Here is a 23713-nt window from a genome sequence, read left to right on the forward strand (position 1 = left end):
AAGAAGAAGAAAAAATAAAAAAAACACGATCCGGTTTAGTCATCGCGTCTCGTAACAACGCGAGGGAGAGAAAGTGGCCGTGGGCGGGAGTTGTTGCCGCTCTCCGCGCCCGCTGGCAATAGAGTGACTCCATACAACCCGTGGCCCTTGGGGCAGTTGACAATACCGCGTAAAAGACAAGGCCCGGGCATGACGTCATCATCGGTGAACAACCAACTCGCCCCCCAAGCGGCAAAATAAGCTAACGTCGCGCTCGTTGCCGCTACTGATGACGTGTGAGGGAAACGGGCGCAGGCCTCTACGTAGGCGATATTGGCAGTGCGCCCAAGCGGCATTTGACGAAGGGGCGCCCCCATCGCAAAGGGAGAGGGCGCGACACCGGTGCTTTAAGTCCCTCGGCTAATGATGTTCACGACGAGTGTTTCGGTTCAGTGTGGAGCTTGTCGGAGTAGGGATATGCAGCACCTTCTCTGGATTGCCCTGCTCATCGCCGTCGCGCCGACCTCGGCGGGTAAGTTCACTCGCGCACATGTTTTGACCACATTTTTTTCTCGTCCGTTAAATGTAACCACGTGTTGGAAGTTAAATCGTATGCGGTGCTCAGCAACACCTTAATTGTTAGTTGTTGTTTTTTTTAGTAATTAAGGATTCATTATTAAAACTGTGAAAATGTATAATCTGACTAGTTTTTTCGTATAAAAAAATTCGATTGAATCGTGATGCCCGTAACTGTACAACCTTCTATTCGCGTTCTAAATTTAAATTGCGCGAAAGTTAAGTTCATTCGAATGACTATATACATATACGAGATGTGCCCAGAAAACATATCGTTCCCATCTTTTCATAGGTAACATTTTGGTAACGCGGGTACAAACTAAGGGAGAAGAGGAGGCGTGAAAACACCGAGTTCTGGTTAGAATGATTAGTGGGGACCCAGAGTCCGAACGAACACCGACCGCCTGCGTCCGATGTTCGCTTTAGAACAGCGAGTATAGAGACAACAGACCACTAACCATTCCGACCCGTCCCCGTATACCTCCTCCTCTTCCTACTCAGTTTCGCATCAACGTCCTTCGCAGCATCGTGCCCAGTACGGAATTAGAACGTTTCGCTGGTCAATCCCAATGTAATATATATATATATATATATATATATATATTGATGAAATTTTAATTTTCGAGATGGCACCAATATCGGTGCTACTTTTACACCTTCTGGGGTATGAAAAAATACACCCTTAGTTACACCCAAAAGGGTGCTACTTAGATCTGGGTTAATTTTTCGGTTGAAAACATATATAATGGTCCTTCTTTTCTATTTCTCGCTAATGTTACGCGAAATCGTGGCTCCGGTCGTAAATAAATAAACATGGCCCTATTGAAAATTTTCATTTGCATGAGAAATTTCTTGCGTCCAGAAAACACATATATGAGTCATACAAGATATATAAGAACCATATAAGACTATATAAGAACTATATGGGATATAGAGAACATACAAGCGCCTTATAAGTGACTTGTGAGAGGTTTCTTATATGGTTCTCATATATCTTATATAATTCTTATACAATTCTTATATATTTCTTCAATGGTTCTTTTATGTCCGTATATATCTTGTATGATTCATATGTGTTTATTGAACACAAGAAATTTCTCATACAAATGACTTTTTTTTTCACTAAAAAGCCTGATAAACTGTCACCAATGCCTCTTCGCTCCTAAAAAAAAGTTGAATACAAGATATTGCTTTTACTTGGTCTCAGTACGTATTACTCCGACGGCATATATATTTCCGAATCTAGGCGGCGCTTGAAATCAAAGTATAATGAATAAGCAGAATCATGCCCGAATAGAGAGAGAGAGAGAGAGAGAAACGGGTCTTTGAAGGGTGTTGCGAAGACTACTTGGGGTCCCTCGCAAGAATTTCGACCAGGAAGCGTAATATTTTGTAACGAGTCCTTTTTTTTTTCTGATTTGCGCGAGCGCGTCGACGTGAGAGGAAAATCGAAAGTAGGGGCGGCACTTTTTTTTTTTTTCATTCGAGAGTAAAACAAGTTATGTGGGACGCTGTCGCTCTGACGGAACATAAACACGAAGGGAGTCACCATCGCATGTTCGTCGTGTTGCGTCCGGCTGAACCGCGCTACCTTATTCAGGGCGAACCGCTATCTTATTCAAGAGCTATTAGTGATTTTCTTAAATTTTCAATGGAGAGATGGCGGCCGAGCTCGGACCAATACAACTTATTAAAATAGCGAATGTACGAGGTATAAAATAAGACAATCAAGGTTTTTTTTTTGGCTTAGCTGCAAAATTTGATTTTTTTTTCTTTCTCTATATTCTAGTCTTCGATGCGCACATTGGATATTGAATACGTTATATCCAACAGCTGTCAAGTCGCTCGTAAAACTTTGTATCCCTGCAGCTCGACGTCAGTGGACTGAGCGTCGAATTGTCGTGTTTTGGGGTGTTACATCATGGGACAAGGTTTGCACCCCCCCTATTTCTTAGGGTGTATAATATGTAAACGCGGCGTCGAACGGTGATTTCTTGCCGCATGTTCGTTGCCACGCGAAAAAAAATGCACAACAAAGTCAACCTGTACACTAATTCCTACAATTTCTCCCATGGTGCGTGCCTGTTTGCAAGCAAACAAAACAAAAAAGACGCCGTTTTTTTTTTTATTTAACGCGCACGCGCGCACACCTTGGCGAAGTGTTGGTAACACACCCCACGTTTTGGCACGTCCCCATTTCATTTCTAATTCCAACTTTTGGGTCAGACTGCTCAGCAACCACCGGACGAATTGACCTCGAAATGCTTTTACTAAGGAAAAAAAATGTATATATATTTTTAAGGCGCGTTCGCACATTTTCCGGTTTTGGGGCTAGACATTTTCTGGGCGCTTGAATTCCTTCAAACTGACCACTTTTTCAACCTGCCTTTCATGAGCACTTCTGAAGAACACAGAGGCACTAACACGTTTTCTGACAGGGCGTTACTCGAGGTAATTTTTTTCTTAAGGTATCTCCAACAAACTCTTTGTTCCATGTATTTCAAAAGAAAAAAAGGAGGATAAAGTTTTCACCGGCAGTGATAGCCTGGAAGTGGCCTTCCCCGAACGATGGTCTTATCTAGACCCTATTTCTCTATCCAAACTTTCAGGCTAAGAAGCCATATCGAGGGTCTGTCGCTGTCTCGAGAGCCATAATATAATTAAATAAAAAAGATGTAGACAAACAAAACAAAAAAACCTAGGTGGTTGAATACATATAATTAATTTTGAAATTCAATATTTAGCTAGTTATGACATTACAAAATAATTGAGAGCCAGAAAACTCGCAAGACACAAATCAAAGCGCCTGGAAACTTTGGCATGTTTACACAGAGCAAAACACTAATAAGAAGGATAGAATTGACGCTGAGCAATAGATACGACATGTAGAGCACAACATATATACAGGGCCGTACCCAGAAAAAAATTTCGGGGGGGGGGGGGGGGGGGGGGTTTCGGGGACAACGGCGGCCATTTTTAAAGTGTCTATTGTCTTATTTTCGCCTATGAATCGTGCATCGGTGGCATATAATGGAGAGTTAGAGCAAACCGGAGAACCGGTCCCGGTTTAGTACCCGGTAGCCGACCGGCGCCACTGCGCGTGCGCAGAGGTGGAGATTAAAATCGGCTGACTGCCAGTGCACCGACCAGGGCCGTACCCAGAAAAAAATTTCGGGGGGGGTCAGAACCCCCTAACCCCCCCCCCCCCCCCCCCCTGGTTACGGCCCTGCATATATATACATGCGAACGCGAAGGAATTTTACCATATACGTATCTGGCGGAAAGCTGGGCTTTTCAGCGACACCCAGAGATTTCATAACAAAAGGATCTATATTTTCATTTTTCTTTTTTGAATATCCTCGTTTCGTCAGTGACGTCTCTATCTTTGATATATGTTCACACAACTATATGTACTTTGGGTTTAAGAGCAAAGTGGAAGCTCCTCCCACCTCTTAATTCACTTTAGCAGAGCGAATGCTGCAGAGAAAACTGGTCTCCCCCCTCTCCGGGCGTTCACTCTGCCAAAGAGGAGAGAGGCGGGAGGAGCTTGCAACTTTGCTCTTAACTTATCACCGACTATAGAGGGATTACAAGATTTCAAATGCCACTATTCCTTCAACACGCTGGAATTTTTAAACCAATATGTCTCTGAAATTCCACTTTCAGTAAAAGGGTGTGCGGCATTTACTTCCCTTGTCCCATGATATAACACCGCCAAAACTACAATTCGACGTTCAGTCGACCAGACGCCCAACTCACAATACCAACATTTTACGAGTGACTTGAGAATCGAGTGATATACACCAATGGATAATCTACGCATTAGAGATTACAGAAAAAAAAACTCAAGGTTTTATTGGCCCTGTTGCAAAACCTCAGTGGGTGCTTGTGTTTGTTTTTTTTTTTCTTTCATGTAGTCCTTGATACGTTCATCGGCTATTTAGTCATTTATGGGACAAGGGGTGTAAGTACTACACCCCCTTATTTCTGAGAGTGCACTTGGAAATTACCCGAGTTCAATGTCTCGAAACTATAACCTCTTTCATACGGTAGATTTTGCTTTCCTGCTAATTTTCTAGCAGAATTATAAGAAAATACTTGTGTCTTAACGGTACGTTAAACAAAACAATCTTCTATCTAAGGAAACAAAAACAAATTAGTGCCAGATATGTTAAAAAGTCATAAGAGTAGAGCTACGTACGTTTCCAGAGGAATTGAATGTACGACAAGAGATATTTATGGCGTATGCAATGTTCGAGGCATGGGAACGGGACCTTGCAGCCACGGGATACTTGCGGGCTCATCCCAGAGAATCGCGGGTCGCTTGTTTCAGTCCCCTGAGCTAGATGAATACCAAGATATGTATAGGAGGAAACAGGATGCACACTGGAATGATTCATGTAGCTAGGAAGAACAGGTGTTATTTTGACGGGACACTCTCATAGATCAGCATTTAGAAATGTTAAGTTCCATGAGCCAATGTCCACATCAATGAGGGACATTATTTAATATCGCATTTTGAAAGAATGAACGTGTCATAATCGTTAATAATTTCCTGAGAAGTAACACAATCGCCAACATACAGGCTTATAAAAGAGGAAACAAACACTTGTAGGAAGGTCGCTAATATAACTAAGAAATAAGATTGGGCCGAGTACGGAACCTTGTGGGACACCGGTGACCGGAGCTAACGTGTGAGGGTGATGAACTGGTTCCGTTAACCTAAACAAATTGGGTGCGGTTTTGTTAAAAACGACCCTTTCCAAGCGAGTACATTATAGCTATGTACTATATCTACTGCAAATTACTTCCCTGTTATAAATAGCCGGGTGCACCTTTTCCATTCACCATTCGGAAGCCAGTGTGAAAAGTTTGGTTTATTCATTCAAAGGTTGTGGCGAAAAAAAAAAAGAACAATTTGCGACTAACCTCAATTTTATAAATGGGATCGGATTTCCCCGGTGTTGACGACGCTGGAACAATGATTGGTCGGCCTGAATCAGCAGAATGATAGCGCGTTCACGGGAGGAAGGTGATTCAGGCGCACCACCGCCCTGCTCGGTCGCCCCCTGCGCGTGCGCGTGAGTCAGCCGTTTGCCATGAATGACCCCCGCCTCACCACATTGGACACGCGTCCACTTTGCGCCCCCTCGGAGGTCACGCCTGCACCCTTCCCACTGTCAGTCGGGTTTCCAGAGAGGGAGTTGCCATAACACCTTTCGGAGGAGTTGTCAGAACACTCCCACTCTCAGAGAGGGAGTTGCCAGAACATTCCCACTCCCAGAGAGGGAGTTGCCAGAACACTCCCGTTTGGCAGAGTGCGGAGTTATTGGAATCGCCCGACCTCGATTATGAAGCTAACCGATTCGGCAGTGCTGCGGTACACCAACCCAAGGGACGGCAACACACGATATAGACATATAGTGCACATCTCTAAAATCAGTCTTACACGTTTACTATTTAAAAATATAAGCGTCGTTTTCAGGCACCGTACTACCTACTACGCATCAACCTTTTCTTTCTCTTCTTGCTTTTTGTTGCATTTTATATTTAGCGATAATTCGAGGTAGTGGTAGGCTACGATTACGGCTTTAGTGGAAAAGCGAGTCAGTTATATATTCAGTTTTCTTAATGGGATGCTTCGAGGACGGCCTCGAGCAGCAAAAACCTTAGCGCATACGTAATCCCCTCGCAGCCTCCCACACGCTTCAATCAAAACCCGTACATCGCTGTCTCAACAAGCTGCTTTTCTCCGTCGCCAAAGTGCGCGCTCTTCGAAACTCATCGCCACACCGGTTCTTACGCTCCTGCGTAAAAAAGAAAAAAAGAAAAAATTGTTTGTTGTTTTGATTTTTTAGCCGGGGGTTTTCCCCTCTCCGCCACCCCGAAATAAATTCAGTGTCACCTGCGACGGTCCGCGCCGAGTGTCGACCAACGAAAGAAAAGCTTTATTTCTGGCGACGACCCCCAAGAGGGGGAAGGGGCCGTGCGCTTGCCGTGGCTCTTCCAGAGGCCCGCAAGGACGCCGTGGTGCGGGGAAGCCCACCGCGAAGGAGATAACCGCGGGGGGGAGCACGGCGAGGATGATGAAACTCCGTCCAAAAAGAACGAGCGCATCCGATGTAGCCAATCAAACACCCCGAAAAGTGCATCGTAACAACGTCTTTTTTCTTTTTTTTTTCCTTTTGGTATCCCCGGCTAAAACCCAGTGAATGATATCCTTTATTTTCCCCAAAAATATAATCTAGTGTTGGTGGATCGACGATGGGTAAAAAGAAAAGCTGTTGAAAACAGTTTGACTATACTGTCGAGACCGTTATAACGAAGTCGGTTATAACGAAATAGCGGCTACAGCGAAGCGATCACGATTTCCCATTCCCTTTCGCACTTCGCTATAACCGAAATCGGTTATAACGAAATAGCGGACATAGCGAAGTGATTTCCGATTACCGTTGACTTTGTTATAAGCGGTCTCGACAGACGCTTGCAAGCAGCCGCGCTTCGAGAGCCAGTCCGGCCACCTTGGAAGGAATACGCTTTGATTGGGCGGCAGTCTGGAAACCGTGGGTACGCCACAGCGATGCTTGACTATCAGACGATGACATATATATACATGCAACGTCGGTGCATCACACCGGAGAGGAATTTTATATATACGCCCATCTTGGCGGTTTGGAATGTAAAATTTGGAGACCCGAATCTCGGAACACGCGGCACGAGAATTCCTTAGAAGTCTTGGAATACGGCCGCCCTCAAGTTTCCAGTATAAAGAGGTTTTTCTAATTACAGTAATTTGAAACGAATGAACTCCGGGGAACTAGAAAATTGACAGCTCGCATTTCGTGTGCCAGCCGGGAGCATTATAACTTATAGGTGCGGATTCCGCGTACCTCCCATTGTTTTCAAAAATGCGTAAAACATATATTCGCTCCTCTTCGCGCTAGTTGAAACGTGGTGGCGCCAATGCAATGTGCAAATCGCCCCCAACTGCTTCCGGTTCTAAACTATAGACATCTGGTTTCGTAGTACTTGCGAAATCAAATACACACACTATCCTCTGGAAATGACCTATTATAGCACTGTCAGACTTAATTCACTCTTATTATAAAAAAGTGATGAGTAAAAAAAAATTCGAAAACACACGTGAACCGGAAATGTGCCGGGGTCCAATTCAATAGATGGCGCCACTGAGTTTGTTGCCAAACAAAAGCGGGCGAATATCACGACTGGGGAATCCTATATACCATCTATGCAAACTATTTTAACTTCCCCACCAGCGGCTATCTCAGAGTGTATACCCTTGACAGAGTCGTTATAACAGCCCGCCACCTCCCCGACGTCATCCGTGGCGCGGTGATATTCCTCGCAGTGCGTGGCCGGCTGACTCTGAGAGGACCGGTGTCACACACCCTTTTAATTAATGCGCTCTCGTGACTAATCGTGAGCAACTGTATCGATAACGTTCACCTGAAGCGTGTGACGAAGCACCTGAGTCATGTACGCTTCCGACGTTCCAGCGTTCCGTCTTCGCTCGCGCCACTATCTGACCACGTGTTCAGCAAGGGGGTGCCCCCAGATATACTCCTCTCGCTGCAGATGCGGGGGAGAGGAGAACACTTGAGTTCTTCGGCAGAAGCTTTTGTGCCATCGTTTGTCATGTATTCGTAGCAAATTAGAGTGACTTCCCCCCTTTTTGAGTATTGCTTTGTTTTGTTTTCCTTCGCCCAGAGGAATGTGTTGACAAAAGGCGGTCCCCCTGGCGTGACGCCACGGGGAAACGCTCGGCGTGCGAGCCAGAGTGGCGACAAACGTACGTCTCGGCCGTTATCGTCGGCTCGATCTCAGAACACCGACCATTTGTCAAAATGTAACCGCGGCCAAAGACGGACACAAAGTTTGAGCAAGACGAATGAGAACGCACTCGGCGCCGCTCGAAGAACCAACGTTCGCTACACTTTGCTCGAGGATCTGTCAATCAAAATCCTCAGAAATGTTTTTTTTTTTTTTTTTTTTTGTAAAATTTGCAAGGAGCGAATTTACCTGAGGGATAAGTAAAAAAAAGAAGAAAAAAAAAGGCTTAACTCCTAAGGAAATGCAGCGAAGCCACCGGTCTTCAAACAATTCGCGACTCCAACTCACTATAGGTGGCGCCACTCGTTTTCCAAAATGGCGGTTATAGTGAGGGTCGGAGATGCGTGCCGCTGTTGAGCCTGTCTGGTGTACTGGCTTCACTGAGCGGCACAAATTATTTCTGGTAATACGAGGAAGCTAGGGTGTTATGAGCGCAGGTCACCTCTTTATCCTAAGAACAAAAACGGTGTTTAGCGTAATATTTACGCAAGGATGCGCGTTTTAATTCTGGAGCGAAACCGAAACTAACCTCTTCTTTCGATTTATTTCTTGGTATAGGTCTTTATTTCGGATTCTTTCATAACTCAAGATCTGTGTCACAGCGTAATTATTTAGTTGAAGAAGTTGTTCGCGGAAACTTTATTTTGTGATATACATGTTCGATCCAGGCACTTCAAAATATTTTGGAGATTTCAGTGTCCCTTTAAAGGGTCTTTCATACACCTTGGAGGTAACAGTGAATATCGTAGTTGAAAAAAAAAAAAAAATCAGTGCTGATATTTGTGCGTTCTCCCTGCCTTTTCTCGCTCAGATAATTGTTATGTAACTGCGGGCCTTTTAATGGGTTTTGGGGTATTTAGGTGATTAATTGCTTTAACATTATGCCCAGCAGAAGGATAACAGAATAAAACAATTTTTTACAATATGCCCCCCAAACCTCTAAATTAATAAACGTTGTTCTCACTACAACATCCCAAAGACAGAAACCGAGTCAGACAGTTGAAGTGTATTTTTTTTTTTTAAAAAAGCAACGCATGACGCATAGGACTTTATATTGCATCCAGTGTTTGACTGTTTGTCTATCTTGATAACGATGTCGGAGTTTCTTATATGCTAAAAACAAAAACAAAATTATACCTTTCTAGAAAGACTATTATGGTTAAATGGCATATTTTTGTGATCGTGGAATTAATTATAGGGCATACCTTACCGCGAGTTGTAATAATTATATTAATATTAAAATGCATATATTTTAATAGGTAATTTTTTAAGCTCTAATATAATTTGTTGCTTGTGATCTAATTTCAAATGAGTGAAAAGTATGACAATCAAAAGTGTGCTAATTATCATCGCTGGTGCAAATTGCACCATTTTTAATTATAAAGTTATAAAATAATAATAGTCTAAAACCAATTAAAATATTCTAGCTAATGTGAGAAATCCATGTAAAATTACATTTATTGGGGGTAAAGCATATTTTGCTATCTAAGTCGCGACCTTTGACAATCGGCAAAACTTCCAAGGTCGCCGTCAATATCCTTCCAAACCAAATGCCCCCCCCCCCCCCATAAAAAAAAAAAAAAAAATTTTAATTACCGATTTTTTTAATAAAATGTAGTTACTTTCATTTTTACGCGCCGTCATTTTGCAACTCTCAGCCTTTCCAATTCGAAGGAACGTCTGCTCACTTCAGCACTTTTCGCTGGCGTTGGAACCCGGTGAAACAGCAGTCAGTTTTAACGCGAGCACTGTCTGTTTGCGTTAGCTTTGCGTGTTTCACGCAACGATGCGCACGCGCAACGTGAGCACACCACCCTAACGCAAACGCACAGCGCTTGCGTTTGCTTCTATGCGCAATACTAAAACTCTCTAATAAGGTACAATCCCATACCGGCTGCAGCACCACGTTGGGACAGTGAAGAGTGTTGTCTGCATTCGGAAATTACGTTTCGCGAGCGATGATCGCGAGACGCGTTCCGCCTTGCCCGCTGAGCAGGAGAATCGGGGGACCCTCACATAGAGAGCGCTTCCCGTTTCCGCCGCGGGAGGGCGAGCGTCGAGCTGGAGACGCGAATAGGGCTCCCTATTGTTTGAAGACCGGTGGTGTGATGTACAGGTAATTTAGGATAATATATTTATTTAACTGTTAGATTACATTCTGTTGAGAAGCGTCTTGTTCGGTCTGCAACCGCGCCCATGTCTCTTCTTTCCCAGGCGTCACGTTCTTCTCTGTGGCTCGCTTTCCGCCTCCGGCGTCAATTTATTGTAATCTAACAGTTAAATAAATATATCGTGCATTATTCTAAATTACTGGTACGTCACAGGTGGCTTTGCTGCATTTTCATAAGAGTTAAGCCTTTTTTTTTTAAACTTTTTTCTCAAATAAAATCAATCTTTGCAAATTAAAAAAAAATAAAAAATGCACCATCTGTGGGCAACGTTGCACAAAGTCGTAGGGCGATAGGTTAATAAACCGAATTTTGCGGGCGATTTAAAGAGCCTGGCTGCTATTTTGGGGCATTCGGTAGGCACCTACGAAGGCAGCCGTGGCATTTAACTACTAAAGTGAAATGTTTTGCAGTATTTGGGAAATCAAATGCACGTATTATTTACGCGAAAAAGGTCGTTTTTTAACATCATCAATAGTTTTTCGAACCCACAATAATAAAAAAAAAAATGATGCGCAAAAAAAAAAAAAAAAGAAGGGGAAATTTAGGTCACACATGGCAGTAAAAACAGCTCAGAAAACGCGGACTATGCCGAAGGAGAACAAACTCGGCAGGACAATGCTGTACTCGCAACTGAAGAATTTTAATGAAGCAAACAAAACGTCGTTTCCTTCATTAAAATTCTTCACTTGCGAGTACAGCATGCATTGTCCTGTCGTGTTTGTTCTTCTTCGCAGTCCGTGTTTTATAAACTGTTTTCCCCATCGTGTGTGTCGTACACCGAATGGCCCAGTTCACCACTTTATGGAAGGAAATATAGGACATTACAGGGTGAACTCGGTTGTAACTTGCAACCCAACGCGAGCGTGTGAACCAGCCTTCCTCCTAATCTGAACTGCATGCACGCGGAGCGCCCATCCCATGGTGTGGACAAAGCCCTCGTCCCAAGACGAATGGCATGTTCGTCGAGGAGCCGCTAGGGCATAAGAGAGAGAAAAAGTATTAGGCCGCGGCAGGCTCTCCCTTGGCATAGCCTGCGTCGTCCTTGACCGTCAGTCCGGCCTCATTGAAGACAGTTCTCGGCGTCTAATTAATGGTCGCCAGGAAGCGCTTCAGCAATCCGTCCTTCGACGGCCGTTCGTTTGCTTGCCTAATCCCACCGAGCAAACAAGCGGCCGACAACGGCATTCTAAACAATCTCCAACCACTGATCTCTAGTACAATTCACTGGATCGCGCACTCCCTCTTGGTCGTTGCAGCGCGAGTGCTGCCACCGGAAATTCGGAATCGACCATGAATCGGCCCTCTTGGTGCTGTGTAAAAATCTGCCGGGTGAAGCGTCGCAGGCGGCTGCGTGCTGGAAGACGTGTTTTTTGATCGTTCTCCGTCGTTCGCAGAAGGTTAAAAGAAGAAGAAAAAACTGTGTAAACGGTTGTAGCTGCCTTTGAGGTGCTTTTGAGAACCCGTGAATTTTTTTACGAAAGCGCAGCACCGCGAGAAAAAGGCACAACTCGTCGGAACGCAAGTCTCGCGATCAGGCGGCCCGATCAAAGGACGTGCCTTGGCACGCCGAAGTGCCGCATGTGCTGCACCTCTGTGCCTTCGCACGAATTGGATGCCGATCAAGAATCCCTTCAACTCGTAACAAACCAGCACCCCGTGGAACCAAGACCCTGAGGTCAACTTCCTTCTGTTAAAGTGTGGTTCAAGCCACATCGCCGCTTTTGAACAAGGGAACCACGGGCGTCGAAAGTGTTCGGGATATGGGGGAGGGGGCGCAGAAAGATTCCCGTTCCTTCTAGTAAATTGATTAATTGCTAGAAATAAACGCAAAAAATAAATACCCCTTCCGCTCTTCGTCGCGACTGAATTAATCTCGTTTCTGGCATGCGGGTGCCGCAACTGACACTATTTACAGTTGTCAAAGCAAAGCAACACGCTGCTGTAGAGGCTGATACACTTTCACGCACGTTGCACCCGTGGAACTGTCCCGAAGGGTTAGCACATCCACACTGCGTCGATTCTTGATCGGTATTCAAGCGTGCAAAGGCACACAAAAACGCGCAGCACTTCGGCCTGCCAAGGCGTACACCAATACACGGCTCTGGCGTACACCCTTTGATCACGCCACCTGACCGCGACACTTGCGTTCGACGGGTCGTGCCTTTTTTACCTGCGGTGCTGCGCGTTCGTAAAAAATTTCCACGGGTTCTCCAAAGGCAGCCACAACCGTTTACATACAATTAAAAAAAAAAAAATCTTCAGCGAATAACGGCAAACAAGCAGAAAAAAAAAAAGTCTTCCAATAGCTCCGCGCTTTACCCTCTTCACCCGACAGATTTAAAGGCTCAAGATGGCGGATTCAGAACTTCCGGTTGTTCAGTCTTCTCTGTCTTCTCTGTGGAAACTCTGTCGAATCCAAAAACATAACCGTCGAGCGGTTTTACAGCTCTCCTTTCCGACTTCTCCTACGATGACAAGGAGCGTTTCTAGTTAACTGCGAAAAGTTTCTGTGGAAGCGACGAAAATGTCTCGCGGCAAGTGGCTTCGTTCACTAATAATCCAGCAAAAAAAAAACAAAAAAAAAAACGTTACAGCATACTTTGTGAGTTGGGAGTTTTGAGCAAAGTTTGCCACAATTATATCCTGTCAGCTGCGTCGGAATTAAAATATTTCTCAAGCTTATGGTATGAGAACTCCTAGGGAGTTTTGGGGAATCGTTTTTGCACATCCAATACGGTATCATGGGCCCTCCGGTACGAACTGCGCATATGCCCCTACAGAAGGCTGGCGCATGCGCAGTTCGTACCGGAGGACCCATCGTATGCCGTATCGTAGTGCAAAAACGGTTCCCTAAAACTCCCTATACTGTCTGAGGCGCGTCTCTTCCTTGTAGAACGGCCCTGCCACATTGGTAGGACGGCTCTGCCACATTTAGAATTGGGCTAGGTGGCGCGAGCTACCGCCCGTTACAAAAGCTATAGCCATTAACATCCATCCATCCATCCATGGTCACACAAAAACCGTCTGCAGACATGTTCCAAGCATATATATATATATACATACAAACATGCTTGGAACATGCCTGAGGCGTGTCCGCGGATAATCCATGTCGTCTGCAGCGTGCCTTTTGTACGATCTTCGATCGGTATGGCCGCGGCACTATGTGCATGGAGCACAAGTTCGTCTGCTTCTTTGGGTTGAGGTGACGTCAGAACGACGCCGAGGTCTTATTGGCTTTGATTGAAGGATAGTGGGTAGGCCTGAAGGCAGCTCGCTTTTTGTTCTATGCCCCCTATCCTTCAATCAAAGCCAATCAGAACTCGGGGTCGTTCTGACGTCACCGGAACCCTTGCAAAAGAAGCAGACGACTTGCTCTCCGCCAAAGCGCCAAAGTGCCATATGTGAGAGAGCTACGAAAGCGAAAAACTTTCGCACAGCTGCACTTGATTTGGAGCCACGAGTCTGGTGGACCGAGGATGTGCACCCTGCGAATTTTCGTGCTTCAGTTGGCACACGTTCATTCCAAACCTCGGAGGTCATTGGGAGCGCGTGCAGATGCCGCCCAACAATGCCACTGTGCCTTTTTTCTAATGCCCACGATGAGTTAAAGGTCATCGTACGTTCACAAGAGCCCATAAAAGGGGCGACAAAGTTCATAAAAATCAATCACCGCCAAAGCGTATATGCACTATCGACAGAGTGGTCGATATTGGGAAAGTAATTTCTCGAGTCACAGCTGACATCTTCGGCAGACCGCGAAAGCAGATCTGCGACAAAGGCGGCCGGGAAACCGCTAAGAATAAACCATACAAAAGGAAAGGCTTTTAGATTCGCTCGCGTGATTCGAAAGATGAGAATTTGAAGAGGGTTAGACGAAGTTCAGCCCCGTCTAAGGTCACTTTTGACTTTCAGGAGCGGCCTCATCCCCGCATCTTGTACGAGTAGGTAAGTCACGGGATGTGCTAGCGAGACGTCAACGTAGCGTAACATTACAGCGATCGCAGTACTTTTTTATATAGATGGGCAGTGAGCACACTAACAGTTCGCGAGGACATGCTTCCTTTTGGTGCGTGCTGCAGTTCTGCACGACGCTGGCGCTTGATGCATAGCGCATGTGTGTGTACAGGATTTTTGGTGTGCAAGCATGGCTTCCACAAATTTGAGGGTGAATCTCCTAGCCGACCCTCCTATGCAAGTAGCAGAAGACCCCATGAAGCGTTATGCAAGGGAAACCGCTGAATCGTATATATAGGCTCCACCAGTCTGAGGTGAAGGACCTTTAGAAAGAGAGAGCTCTAGTCGACGCTATCTTGGGTCCAGATTGGCTCCATAGCTTTTAACGTATACCGTTTGGTTATCCTTCCAGCGGATCAAATGTTTTAAACGTGCAGTAACGTCGAGGCACGACACACGGGTGTCAAATGTATACGAACCGAATCCTAAAGACTCTGCTGGCGACCGTCCGTTTGCATACCCAATTTATTTCGGCGTTACACGTTGCATTGTAACTAAATTCGGATGTCTAACATACATCAATATGTAATCTGTTAGGCTTCCCATAGATTGCGCTGACCTATAGGAGGACAGCGCATTGTGGTGCAATAATCGTGCCTTTCATGCGCCATCTTTATCGCTCTGGAAGGCGTTCTGAGCATGCGCAGTAGCACTCTGAGGAATGTCAGACGCATGCCTGTGCAGCCCTCGGAATGTTTCGCCTGTCTGATCTCGCGGCATCACATACACTATTCCACAGTAGATTCTCAGAACACGCTCCGTATGGCCCAGTAAAGGCATTTTGCTTTTTTCTGGACCCAAGATAGCTACCGGGAAGACGCACACTATCAAGCACAAGTCCTGACGTCATTGCCAAGGATACGCGGAGAAACTTAAAACGGGGAAGGTCAAAAGATGTCCCGAAGTCTGTTGTCTGGCGCGTGCAGAAGGCGATGCACTCCGAAGAATCAGATCACTCCCTCAGATTGGTAGTGAGTGCACAAATGCGTACAAGTTTCATCACGCTGATATCTAACAAAAAAAAAATGGCGGATTGACGCCGTGTGAACATGCCCTGTGTACTGTGGAGAGAAAAAGAAATGGTACCAGTGATCGGCGCACTTTTCGTGTTCCAGCGGGCGACTGCGACATCGAGACGATACGGGAGAAGGTGGCTGCGACAGACGAGAGGCTCCGGCGAACGGACAACTCCGGACCCCGGGGTGGATTCAGCTTCAGCAAGCAGACTTGCGAGTAAGTCGTTCCAGCATGCATATCTAGAGTGTCCCTGGTCGTTGCGATTCCGGCGTTCGCTTCGCGCATCAAAGCTGTTGGGCCACGCGCAACGCGAACGCCGCATGGTTCAGTTCACGGTGGAAAAAATAAACAGGTGTCTGAACAAGGCCAGCCAAGGTGGCAAAGGTTTGCTCGAGAATCGAGCACCTTCCGTAAGGGGCATCGTCGTCCTGACAAATTAGAGCGTGCTGGGAAAGTTACGGGGATAAAGGAAAGCAACATGACCAGCAAAAAGGACGGGGACAGAAAAAAAACGTATTTCCATGGAAAGATGTTACGTCCTGTCCTGTTCCCGTCCCTTTAGGAGTCTCGCACCGGCCACTTGATGAGATGTGCCCTAACACGTTGCGCCCTCTTACGGCATTTTCCAAAATGCGAGCGAACCTTCGCCACACTTGCTCCTTGGCGTGGCGGCGCCGTTCAGACACATCGTCTTCCAGCATTGTTCAAGTCTTCACGAGCGTCAGAACAGTTCAGACGGGCTAGGCGGCACCAGCTGCCACCCATTTCGAAGGGTTCAGCGCGTTCAGCCAATATGGTTCAGCCAGTTCAGCCTCACCACACCCAGTTTAGCGGGAGTCGTGGATGCCTTGCGCAATGCCCGGGTACGCGGCAAACGCGCGTGCAACAACAAAGGCTCGGTTGACAGGCGGTCCGCCGCAGAGCACCAACTTTGCGGACTATTTTGAGGTCTCCCATCTGGGGAGGCACCCTTGCCTCGAGATTAGCTTTCGGTGAAGTAAGAACGGAACCTCGTCGGCCTTATGTTCCGCATGCTTGGCTAATTGGTGACGTCTCAGCCAGCAAGAAAGTGACACCTTGCAAGTTTTAAGTTTAAAATAATGAATTCAGTCCAACCCTACATCAGCAAGACGGTGGCGAAGACCGAATGGTAGAACGTCATAGTGACATAATCCTGTTCTGGCTGGCATCCCAAAGCTGAGTTCTTCAAAAAATGTAAATCTTTCGAAAAAAAAAATTTATGAAAAGAAAGTTTTGCGTGAGTAAACCGACGCTTGCAACGAATAGGCAATAGTTTGTTAGACGAGGCGCACAAAGAAATCGCTCTAGTAACACTTTTAAGACTGGCGCTTTTAAGAGTTCCCAAATGCGTTCTGACATACAAAGTTTCTATCGACCAAAGCGCCTTTTGCGATGACGCTGCTGGCATTGCAGCTTACCCTCACTCACACGCCTCAGCTCCCGCAAAGCTGGTTTCTGCGCGTACGTAGAGCCCACGCTTCGTGTGCCAACGGGTCTTCGTTTGTAAAGAAGTAGGGTAATTAAGTGACAACTCTAAAGAAACGTCACACTTGAAGTGGTGACGTCAGCAGTTTTGTCACAAACCTCATGCGCCAAGTCGATGACGTCATGCAATAACTGGTGACGTCAGCAGTGTGGATCCCCATTTCTCAATGTGTTTCTCCGTCCACAGGGAGTTGGAGATCCTGTTTAATGCCATCGAGAGCCGCCTCAGTCGCTGCACAGAATCCGAAAAGAACCGCTACGGTCTGATCTTGGACAGCGGACGCCGGATGGCTGAGCTCAAGTGTCGTGACGTCATGGACAGTGGTACGCCGATGCGCAAGCTGTCTTCCAGCCTATTTCTTGCCCATTTTTCGGAGACCTCATCTGGTCTGTATAGACGTTCTCTCGTCTTACCGAGCCACTGAAACGGACGTTGACGAGCTTCCACAAAGGCCAATGCTGGGGAGAAGGACACATTAGAATCTCAAATGGCAATAACCTGCAGCCTGCTATGTAACGCGACGATGAAGTGAAGTGAAACCAAATAAAAGGTTAACAAAACTGAAGATCGGTTTAATGGCGACGCCCATGCACAGCTGCTTGAAAGCGTCGAAAGCCTCCCCCGTCTACATAGACCCTAAAGAGTTAAACTTACCGCCGAATTCAGAAACCTCACTCAAACTACACTCAAACTGAAGGGCCCCTCCACTTCCTTGAGGAAGGCGCGAGGGCCGGCGCTGGCCAATCGCGACGGCGGATCCGTCCTCGCGAATGGCCAGCGCCGGCCCTCGCGCCTCGCTCGAGAAAGTGGAGGGGCCCTTCAGTTTGAGTGTAGTTTGAGTGAGGTTTCTGAATTCGGCGGTTAGTCTCTGGTGGCCTGTTGTAGGGATCAAAAACACTCCTTTTAACGGATCAAAACTACGACCTAAAGGGATCAATTTAAAGGGACTAAAAGAAAAAGGAGGGACCAAGCGGTGGTCTTGCCGTTTTGGGGGATCACTCTCAGGGACATCCACTTAGTCCCCCAAAGGACGAACTACTACTCCCTTTTTTTAGGAGTGTTAGCGGGGAAATTGGCGTCACATGGCCGATACCTTAAGACTTCAAAACAGTTTCACCGCTAAATTTATATAGGTCACACGACGCGATGCCGCGTTATGTCAATTTCCCCGGGAAATACAGAAGGAAGGACAGACACAGTTCTGGCAGCTGATACTCAAAAGCGAGTGTTGTCTCCTTCCCAATTTGACAGATCTCCATTCGACTTTTTCAGAATGTTCTTTTCCCGAAAGAACAAACGAATATGTTTTTCTCGAAATACAGCACACCAGAACATGAAACTTTGAGTCGGTCCCAACCCTCCGTGTGTCAGGGGTTTTATTTAACCAGCCGGCCTGCATGTATACTCTCACTTCAGCTGCCTCGAAGGAGTACATCTCCTGCCTGCGAAACTACAACCACACGGCCGACCACTGCATGGAGCGGCTGAGCGCCCTCAAGGACGAGTACAAGGAGTATTCGGCCGGGCTGACCAACAGCAACGACGTCTGCTGGTGAGTACTGCCGCAGAGACACCGCGCAGTGTTTTACCAGTTGGACGGCCGGGGAACCCCGACGTCGCTTTTAATTGTAGATTCGCACTCAATATTTCGTACAAGAGCGGCTTCCGACCATAACTTCTACAGCGCAGGCGTTGACGTCAAGCCGCCGGAGTGGCGCTGCATGCAGTCGCTTTAGGAACCTTATTTAGCCCAGGGTGGTTTCCGCGCACGCGCACTGGCCTCCTCACGTGGTATGGGCAGACGTTTCTTCTGGGCGCCGCCATCTTGCATGCCGGTGGGCGAGGGCTAACTTTTATCGTTCGACTGTTATGCGCATGCGCCGAAATTGAGCTGATGCCGCCTGGCGGAGGGGTGTAAAGCGATATTCAATCGAGTGAGAAATTCGGCGGACGTGGAGCGCCATCACGCGACTTCACGCTTTTGTGATGTGGTGCAGTGACGTGAGCTCTGTAGTGGGAAGGACTTGGGGTGTGCCTTTAATCTTGTTGAAGAGATACTGAACCGAAACTTAAAACATACCTCTCACGTTCAGAAATAAGTTAAACATGATCAAGTGTATCTGCTAATGACAATAGCACGTTGGTATTTCAAACGGATGGCCGTATTTTTCGTATACTAAGGAGCGCTTCAAAATCGGCCATTTTGAGGTAAAAAAAGCGCAACTGGACACGGACGAAGAACAAGAACAGGCGGGACTTAGTGCTGACTATTAACTGATAGTAACACCTTTTCCAAAAGGGCGCAGCCATCTTGAAAGTCGTCACTTCTGGTATGCGTCAAAACATCGTTTTGATCTCTCCACGCCGCTGAAAGGTGTTCACATACACACACAAAAAAGTGTGATTGTCATACATTCTTGTTTTTCCTCACCTAAATTTTCTCGCGTATTCCAGGTTAAAATGTCTCATTATTTTTTCGTCCGGAATACCAGATATAGAACCCACGTGATTGAGAACGAAAGGAAGCGGAGGGGCGGGTGCAGGAATTTCCTGACGGGTGGGGGTCAGGTGCTGGTCAGCGTACCATACGTTTAGGAACCCCCCTCCCTCTCCCTCGTTTTACGCCCCAATTTTTGCGCATGCAGAAATCAAGAGGGGAGCCAGGACATCCGGACCCCCCCCCCCCCCCCCCCCCCCTCTCTAAATCCGCCCCTGCATTTAGTGACGGCAACACAAACCAAAGTACAAAAAAAAAAAAAAGAAGAACTCGTGATTATTCCGGCATCTTTGAAACCTGATAAAGGCGTTGTGCTACAGGTGTCAGGAGTTTTACATATTTTATCACGACGAGGTGAAATATCGCAATTTCCTATCTGAGAGGGATACCACGTTCGTTTTTCCTGAAGATGTAACTGAACGCGAGAAAACACACCGACCAGTGCTTACGTCGATATAGGCCCGTACCTCTCAAGATTTTGAGCAGCGCTCCAGGCGAGCAAAATATATATTTGGCTCGCGTTTGCATCAGTACGCTTCCCCACTACACTTTTTAGTACTCCGTTCCATTATAAGTGCCAGCGTAGCAGAGGCTACAAGAGCGAGTTCCGAGCTTTCAGTTTCCCTGCCAAGCACGTGCGCTCGTGCAGTGCGAGCATCGTTCGGGGCAACGTGCTTTTGCAAGTAGCTTTGGCTTCGCTATCACATAAAGTGAAACGTAAGTGCTCGCGGAAGCATGAAAGAAAGCAATTCAAATATTAACGCTGAATGGAATGTTTAATGGGACGCTGCGGCCATAAGCTGCATAATTTTTTTTTTTTAATTTTAATTTTAATTATTTTATAAGTTTTGTTATCGCGCATTTACAGATGCCGACAGATGCTTGTGTTCGAACGTGGCACGTGCAAAATCGAATGTTACAAAGAAACCTGGATGGTGTAGCCTAAGGTGTAGCCATCATAACATGCTCGCGTCTTGCGAACGCGCTTGCGCCCCTAGCTGCCCCAGAGCAACGGGTCTTAGCGCGTGTCGCTCGTGGGGCAGCTTTGCCAGGTATATTCCCCCGCACTGACACCAGTCGTGACGTCTTTGTCTGACCCTTGTGAAAATAGCAAGGCCACGCGTGCATAGCTTTGGTTCTGAATGAAGGATAGCGGGTAGACCTCAAAGCAAGCTGCCTTGAGGTCTACCCACTATCCTTCAATCAAAGCCAATCAGACCTCGGCGTTCTGACGTCACCACAGCCCCTGCTAAAGGAGCAGACGAACTTGCGCTCGGGCATTGTCATCCCATAAATTCTCCGACAAGCTTGATGAACTTAATTTTTTTCCACTATCTTCGCCAAACAGATCAATGTGTTACTAGCCGCGCTACTGCAATAAATAAACGCGTTGCTGGTTGACATTTTCGGGGATTAGCTAACCTTGGTCAGGAGTTTGTGAGCGTTTACGCGGGAGTTTGGAATTCCGGGTGCCGACGACTCCGCTTGCTCGCAGTGCCTACCATTCGTACCACAAGTGCCTGGGCGACAAGCTGTCCTCGGGCTGCGGTGAAGAGGCGAGGCAGTACACGGAACTGTACGCGGACAAGCTCACCAACAAGCTCCTGTACAACTTCTGCAAGAACTACGAAACCTCGGTCTGCGTGGACACAGACTCCGGAAGTCAACTGACCATGAGCGTGTTCACGCTCCTCGTCGCCACCTTTGTTGTCCAGACCGCAAGTCCTACATGGTAGAAGACAATGACCGGAGCTGTGAAGTGCCTTCCAAATAGAAAACCATCGCTGCATCGACTCAATGTATAGAAGAAAGGAAGACAATTAGAAAAGAAAAATGAGTTGACGTACAAAGAGGGTGGTTCACACACCTGCGTTCACTGGTTGCAACCGACCACTTTGTTCAGCCTTGTGATCGGAGAGAACACTGACACGCTGGTGCCAGGTAGCCGCAGAACTGGATTTAACTAGAGTGGTGGTCTTTCAGTATTTGCCAGATCAGATGTGTATACTGGATGAGAAATGGTCGTTTACAACATTGCCAAAGGCCTTTCCGCAGTCAAATAATGATGCGAAAAAAACACGAGGAAATATAGGCAAACTACCTGATAGTGTGTACTCTCTCGTTGTGAGCGATCGCAAGACTCGGTGTACCAACCAGCCTTAAAGGAGCAAGCTAAGTAGACAGTTCCTTGCTCTCCGTCATTTCATCACCATTGATGAAATACATCATGACACCTTAAAGTAAAATCATTTAAAGCTTGACATTAATACGCAGTTCACTGTTAATATGAATCGGACAATTCATCTCAAGTGTGCTCAAAGTTCTATATTACTCTAATGCCAAAATGATAAAATGTGAGATTACCCAAAGAGACTGACTGGTGCCGTGCTGCATGATGGTTCGCACACAGCAGACAGTGCAATTATAAACCCGCATTCGAAATACAGGACGAAGTTTCTATTTCAAGCGAAGGATATTGAAGTTTAGTTTATTACACAAGATCTAAACGGCGGATTGTAAAGCCTTCGTGGAATGCAAATGAATATCTTATTCAACTTCAATCCCAGCCTTTGTTCTATAGTAGTATTGCTTTTGTTTTACGGTATCTGTCCGAAAATGGCCTCGTCATGATCGGTTGTCAGTATCGTTGGCCACTCATTTCCCGCACATTGCAACACTTTACTGTTGCGAGGGAGGTATTGAGTTTCGACAGACATTAGTCCAAAGGAGCTGGATGTTTACAAACGTTTTGACCAGACGACGTTTGTCAATGTGCTCCTTGGCACTCGTTTTTAATTTGTTCATTTGTATCATATAGGAGATTTTCTTTATGTTTACATCTCCTTGCTCACCAACGGTAGTATTTCTGCCCAAGCATATAGTTGTTCTGTGAATAATTTGTTGAATGATTTCATTGTACAGACGATGTTTGTCGAATAAACCTTTTGACTTCGGTAACAACTAAGTCACTGCCAACACTACGAAAATGGTGCCTGCTGTCTGTTTTGATGCATTGCTGAGATTTCTCAGTCAACCAACCATTCTAACCAAGCTTAAAAGGACCGGCTTGACGAATGCTGTTGCCCAGAGAGTACTTTGTCGTTCCCCATGCAAAGATGACGTATTTTTGCAGATTTCGGGTAGAAAACTCAACGCAGGTGGCACCCTTACGAAGTGCTCACATCACCTTTCTTTTTGTTCTTATTTTGTTACGTTGTACGTATAAATCACCGAAACTTTCGTGTGTAGAATGTCACGTGCCAGTGTGGCCGGCCTTACCATCAAGCGCCCAGCCGTAACGCCCCTTCACTCCCCCCCCCCTTTTTTTTTAAGGCGAAAGTTTTCTATGTTTTATTACGAGAAAAGGTGTCGGCGTTGTGCCCGAAAAATGGTCACACCAATACGTCACCAAGCACGCGCTGCTCAAGGTCAAAGCGGACGCGCCTCAGAAATAAAACACAAAGGAAAGCACAGCAACTCAGATGCTTCGTCACAGAAGCCGGCGGGATTCTCCGCGCCTGCGCAGTGGGGGAGCGTGACGTCACCACCGGAGCGCGCCGTGTGCAAAACGAAGACGCGGCGCGCTCCTTGTAGGAATGCGCCGCGTGTCGCATTCCTACACGGTGTTTTTTTTTTTTTTTTTTTTTTTTATACGCGCATATCAACTTCACTTCATCTCAGAAGTTCCGTGGAGCATAGTGGAAACTGCGGGGTGCGCGCAGGCTAAGTGTGGCGCAACGCAATAAAGTTCCGTCGTTTGCTGCCCGTTTTCGTTTCAAACCTCTCAAAATAAAAAATAAAATAAAAAAGTGCACATTTCTAAACTGTTGTAACCTTGCCTAACTGTGAAACACATTTCTTGGTTTATCTAAATTCGGTGATGTAACTCAATGTACTGTCAGGTTATCCGTTGGGTTTTTGGGAGTTCGTAGGTGATCGTAAGTTTAAGGCGTAGACTGGGGTTGATTTAAAATTAACAAGACGCTCATTAACTGGGATTGCAATCGGTTACACAAGGTTACATTACGTCGGAAGGAAGAGCGGTCGTCCCGTCCGTATCGTACGGCGTCCCGGAGTCGTCTCCGTTGCGAAGGGGCTTCT

General features: G+C 46.4%; 1 protein-coding gene across 2 annotated transcripts; it reads left to right on the plus strand.

The window, feature by feature from the left end:
* Window positions 1-317: 317 nt before the first annotated feature.
* On the plus strand, window positions 318-22599 carry LOC8032449. Of its 2 annotated transcripts, XM_029994509.3 has the most exons (6): window positions 318-511; window positions 14490-14522; window positions 15707-15824; window positions 17302-17438; window positions 18532-18667; window positions 21108-22599. In XM_029994509.3, exons 1-6 carry the CDS (start codon window positions 403-405, stop codon window positions 21346-21348), a joined length of 774 nt encoding a protein of 257 aa, XP_029850369.2. In that variant the 5' UTR covers window positions 318-402; the 3' UTR covers window positions 21349-22599. The 2 variants fall into 2 exon arrangements, with proteins under 2 accessions (XP_029850369.2, XP_029850370.2); XM_029994510.4 differs by lacking the exon at window positions 14490-14522 and having other exon boundaries at window positions 373-511.
* The last annotated feature ends 1114 nt before the right edge of the window (window positions 22600-23713 follow it).

This window comes from Ixodes scapularis, unplaced genomic scaffold (assembly GCF_016920785.2).
Source record: "Ixodes scapularis isolate PalLabHiFi unplaced genomic scaffold, ASM1692078v2 PGA_scaffold11__112_contigs__length_91849675, whole genome shotgun sequence".
NCBI classification, from domain to species: domain Eukaryota; kingdom Metazoa; phylum Arthropoda; class Arachnida; order Ixodida; family Ixodidae; genus Ixodes; species Ixodes scapularis.

Excerpts from the sequence above, each read along its gene's own strand:
- LOC8032449 (XM_029994509.3), top strand. The coding sequence starts at position 403 with ATGATGTTCACGACGAGTGTTTCGGTTCAGTGTGGAGCTTGTCGGAGT. Across the intron at positions 512-14,489 it reads CGTCGCGCCGACCTCGGCGG|GAGCGGCCTCATCCCCGCAT; the intron begins GTAAGTTCACTC and ends TTTGACTTTCAG. Across the intron at positions 17,439-18,531 it reads TCGTGACGTCATGGACAGTG|CTGCCTCGAAGGAGTACATC; the intron begins GTACGCCGATGC and ends CTCTCACTTCAG.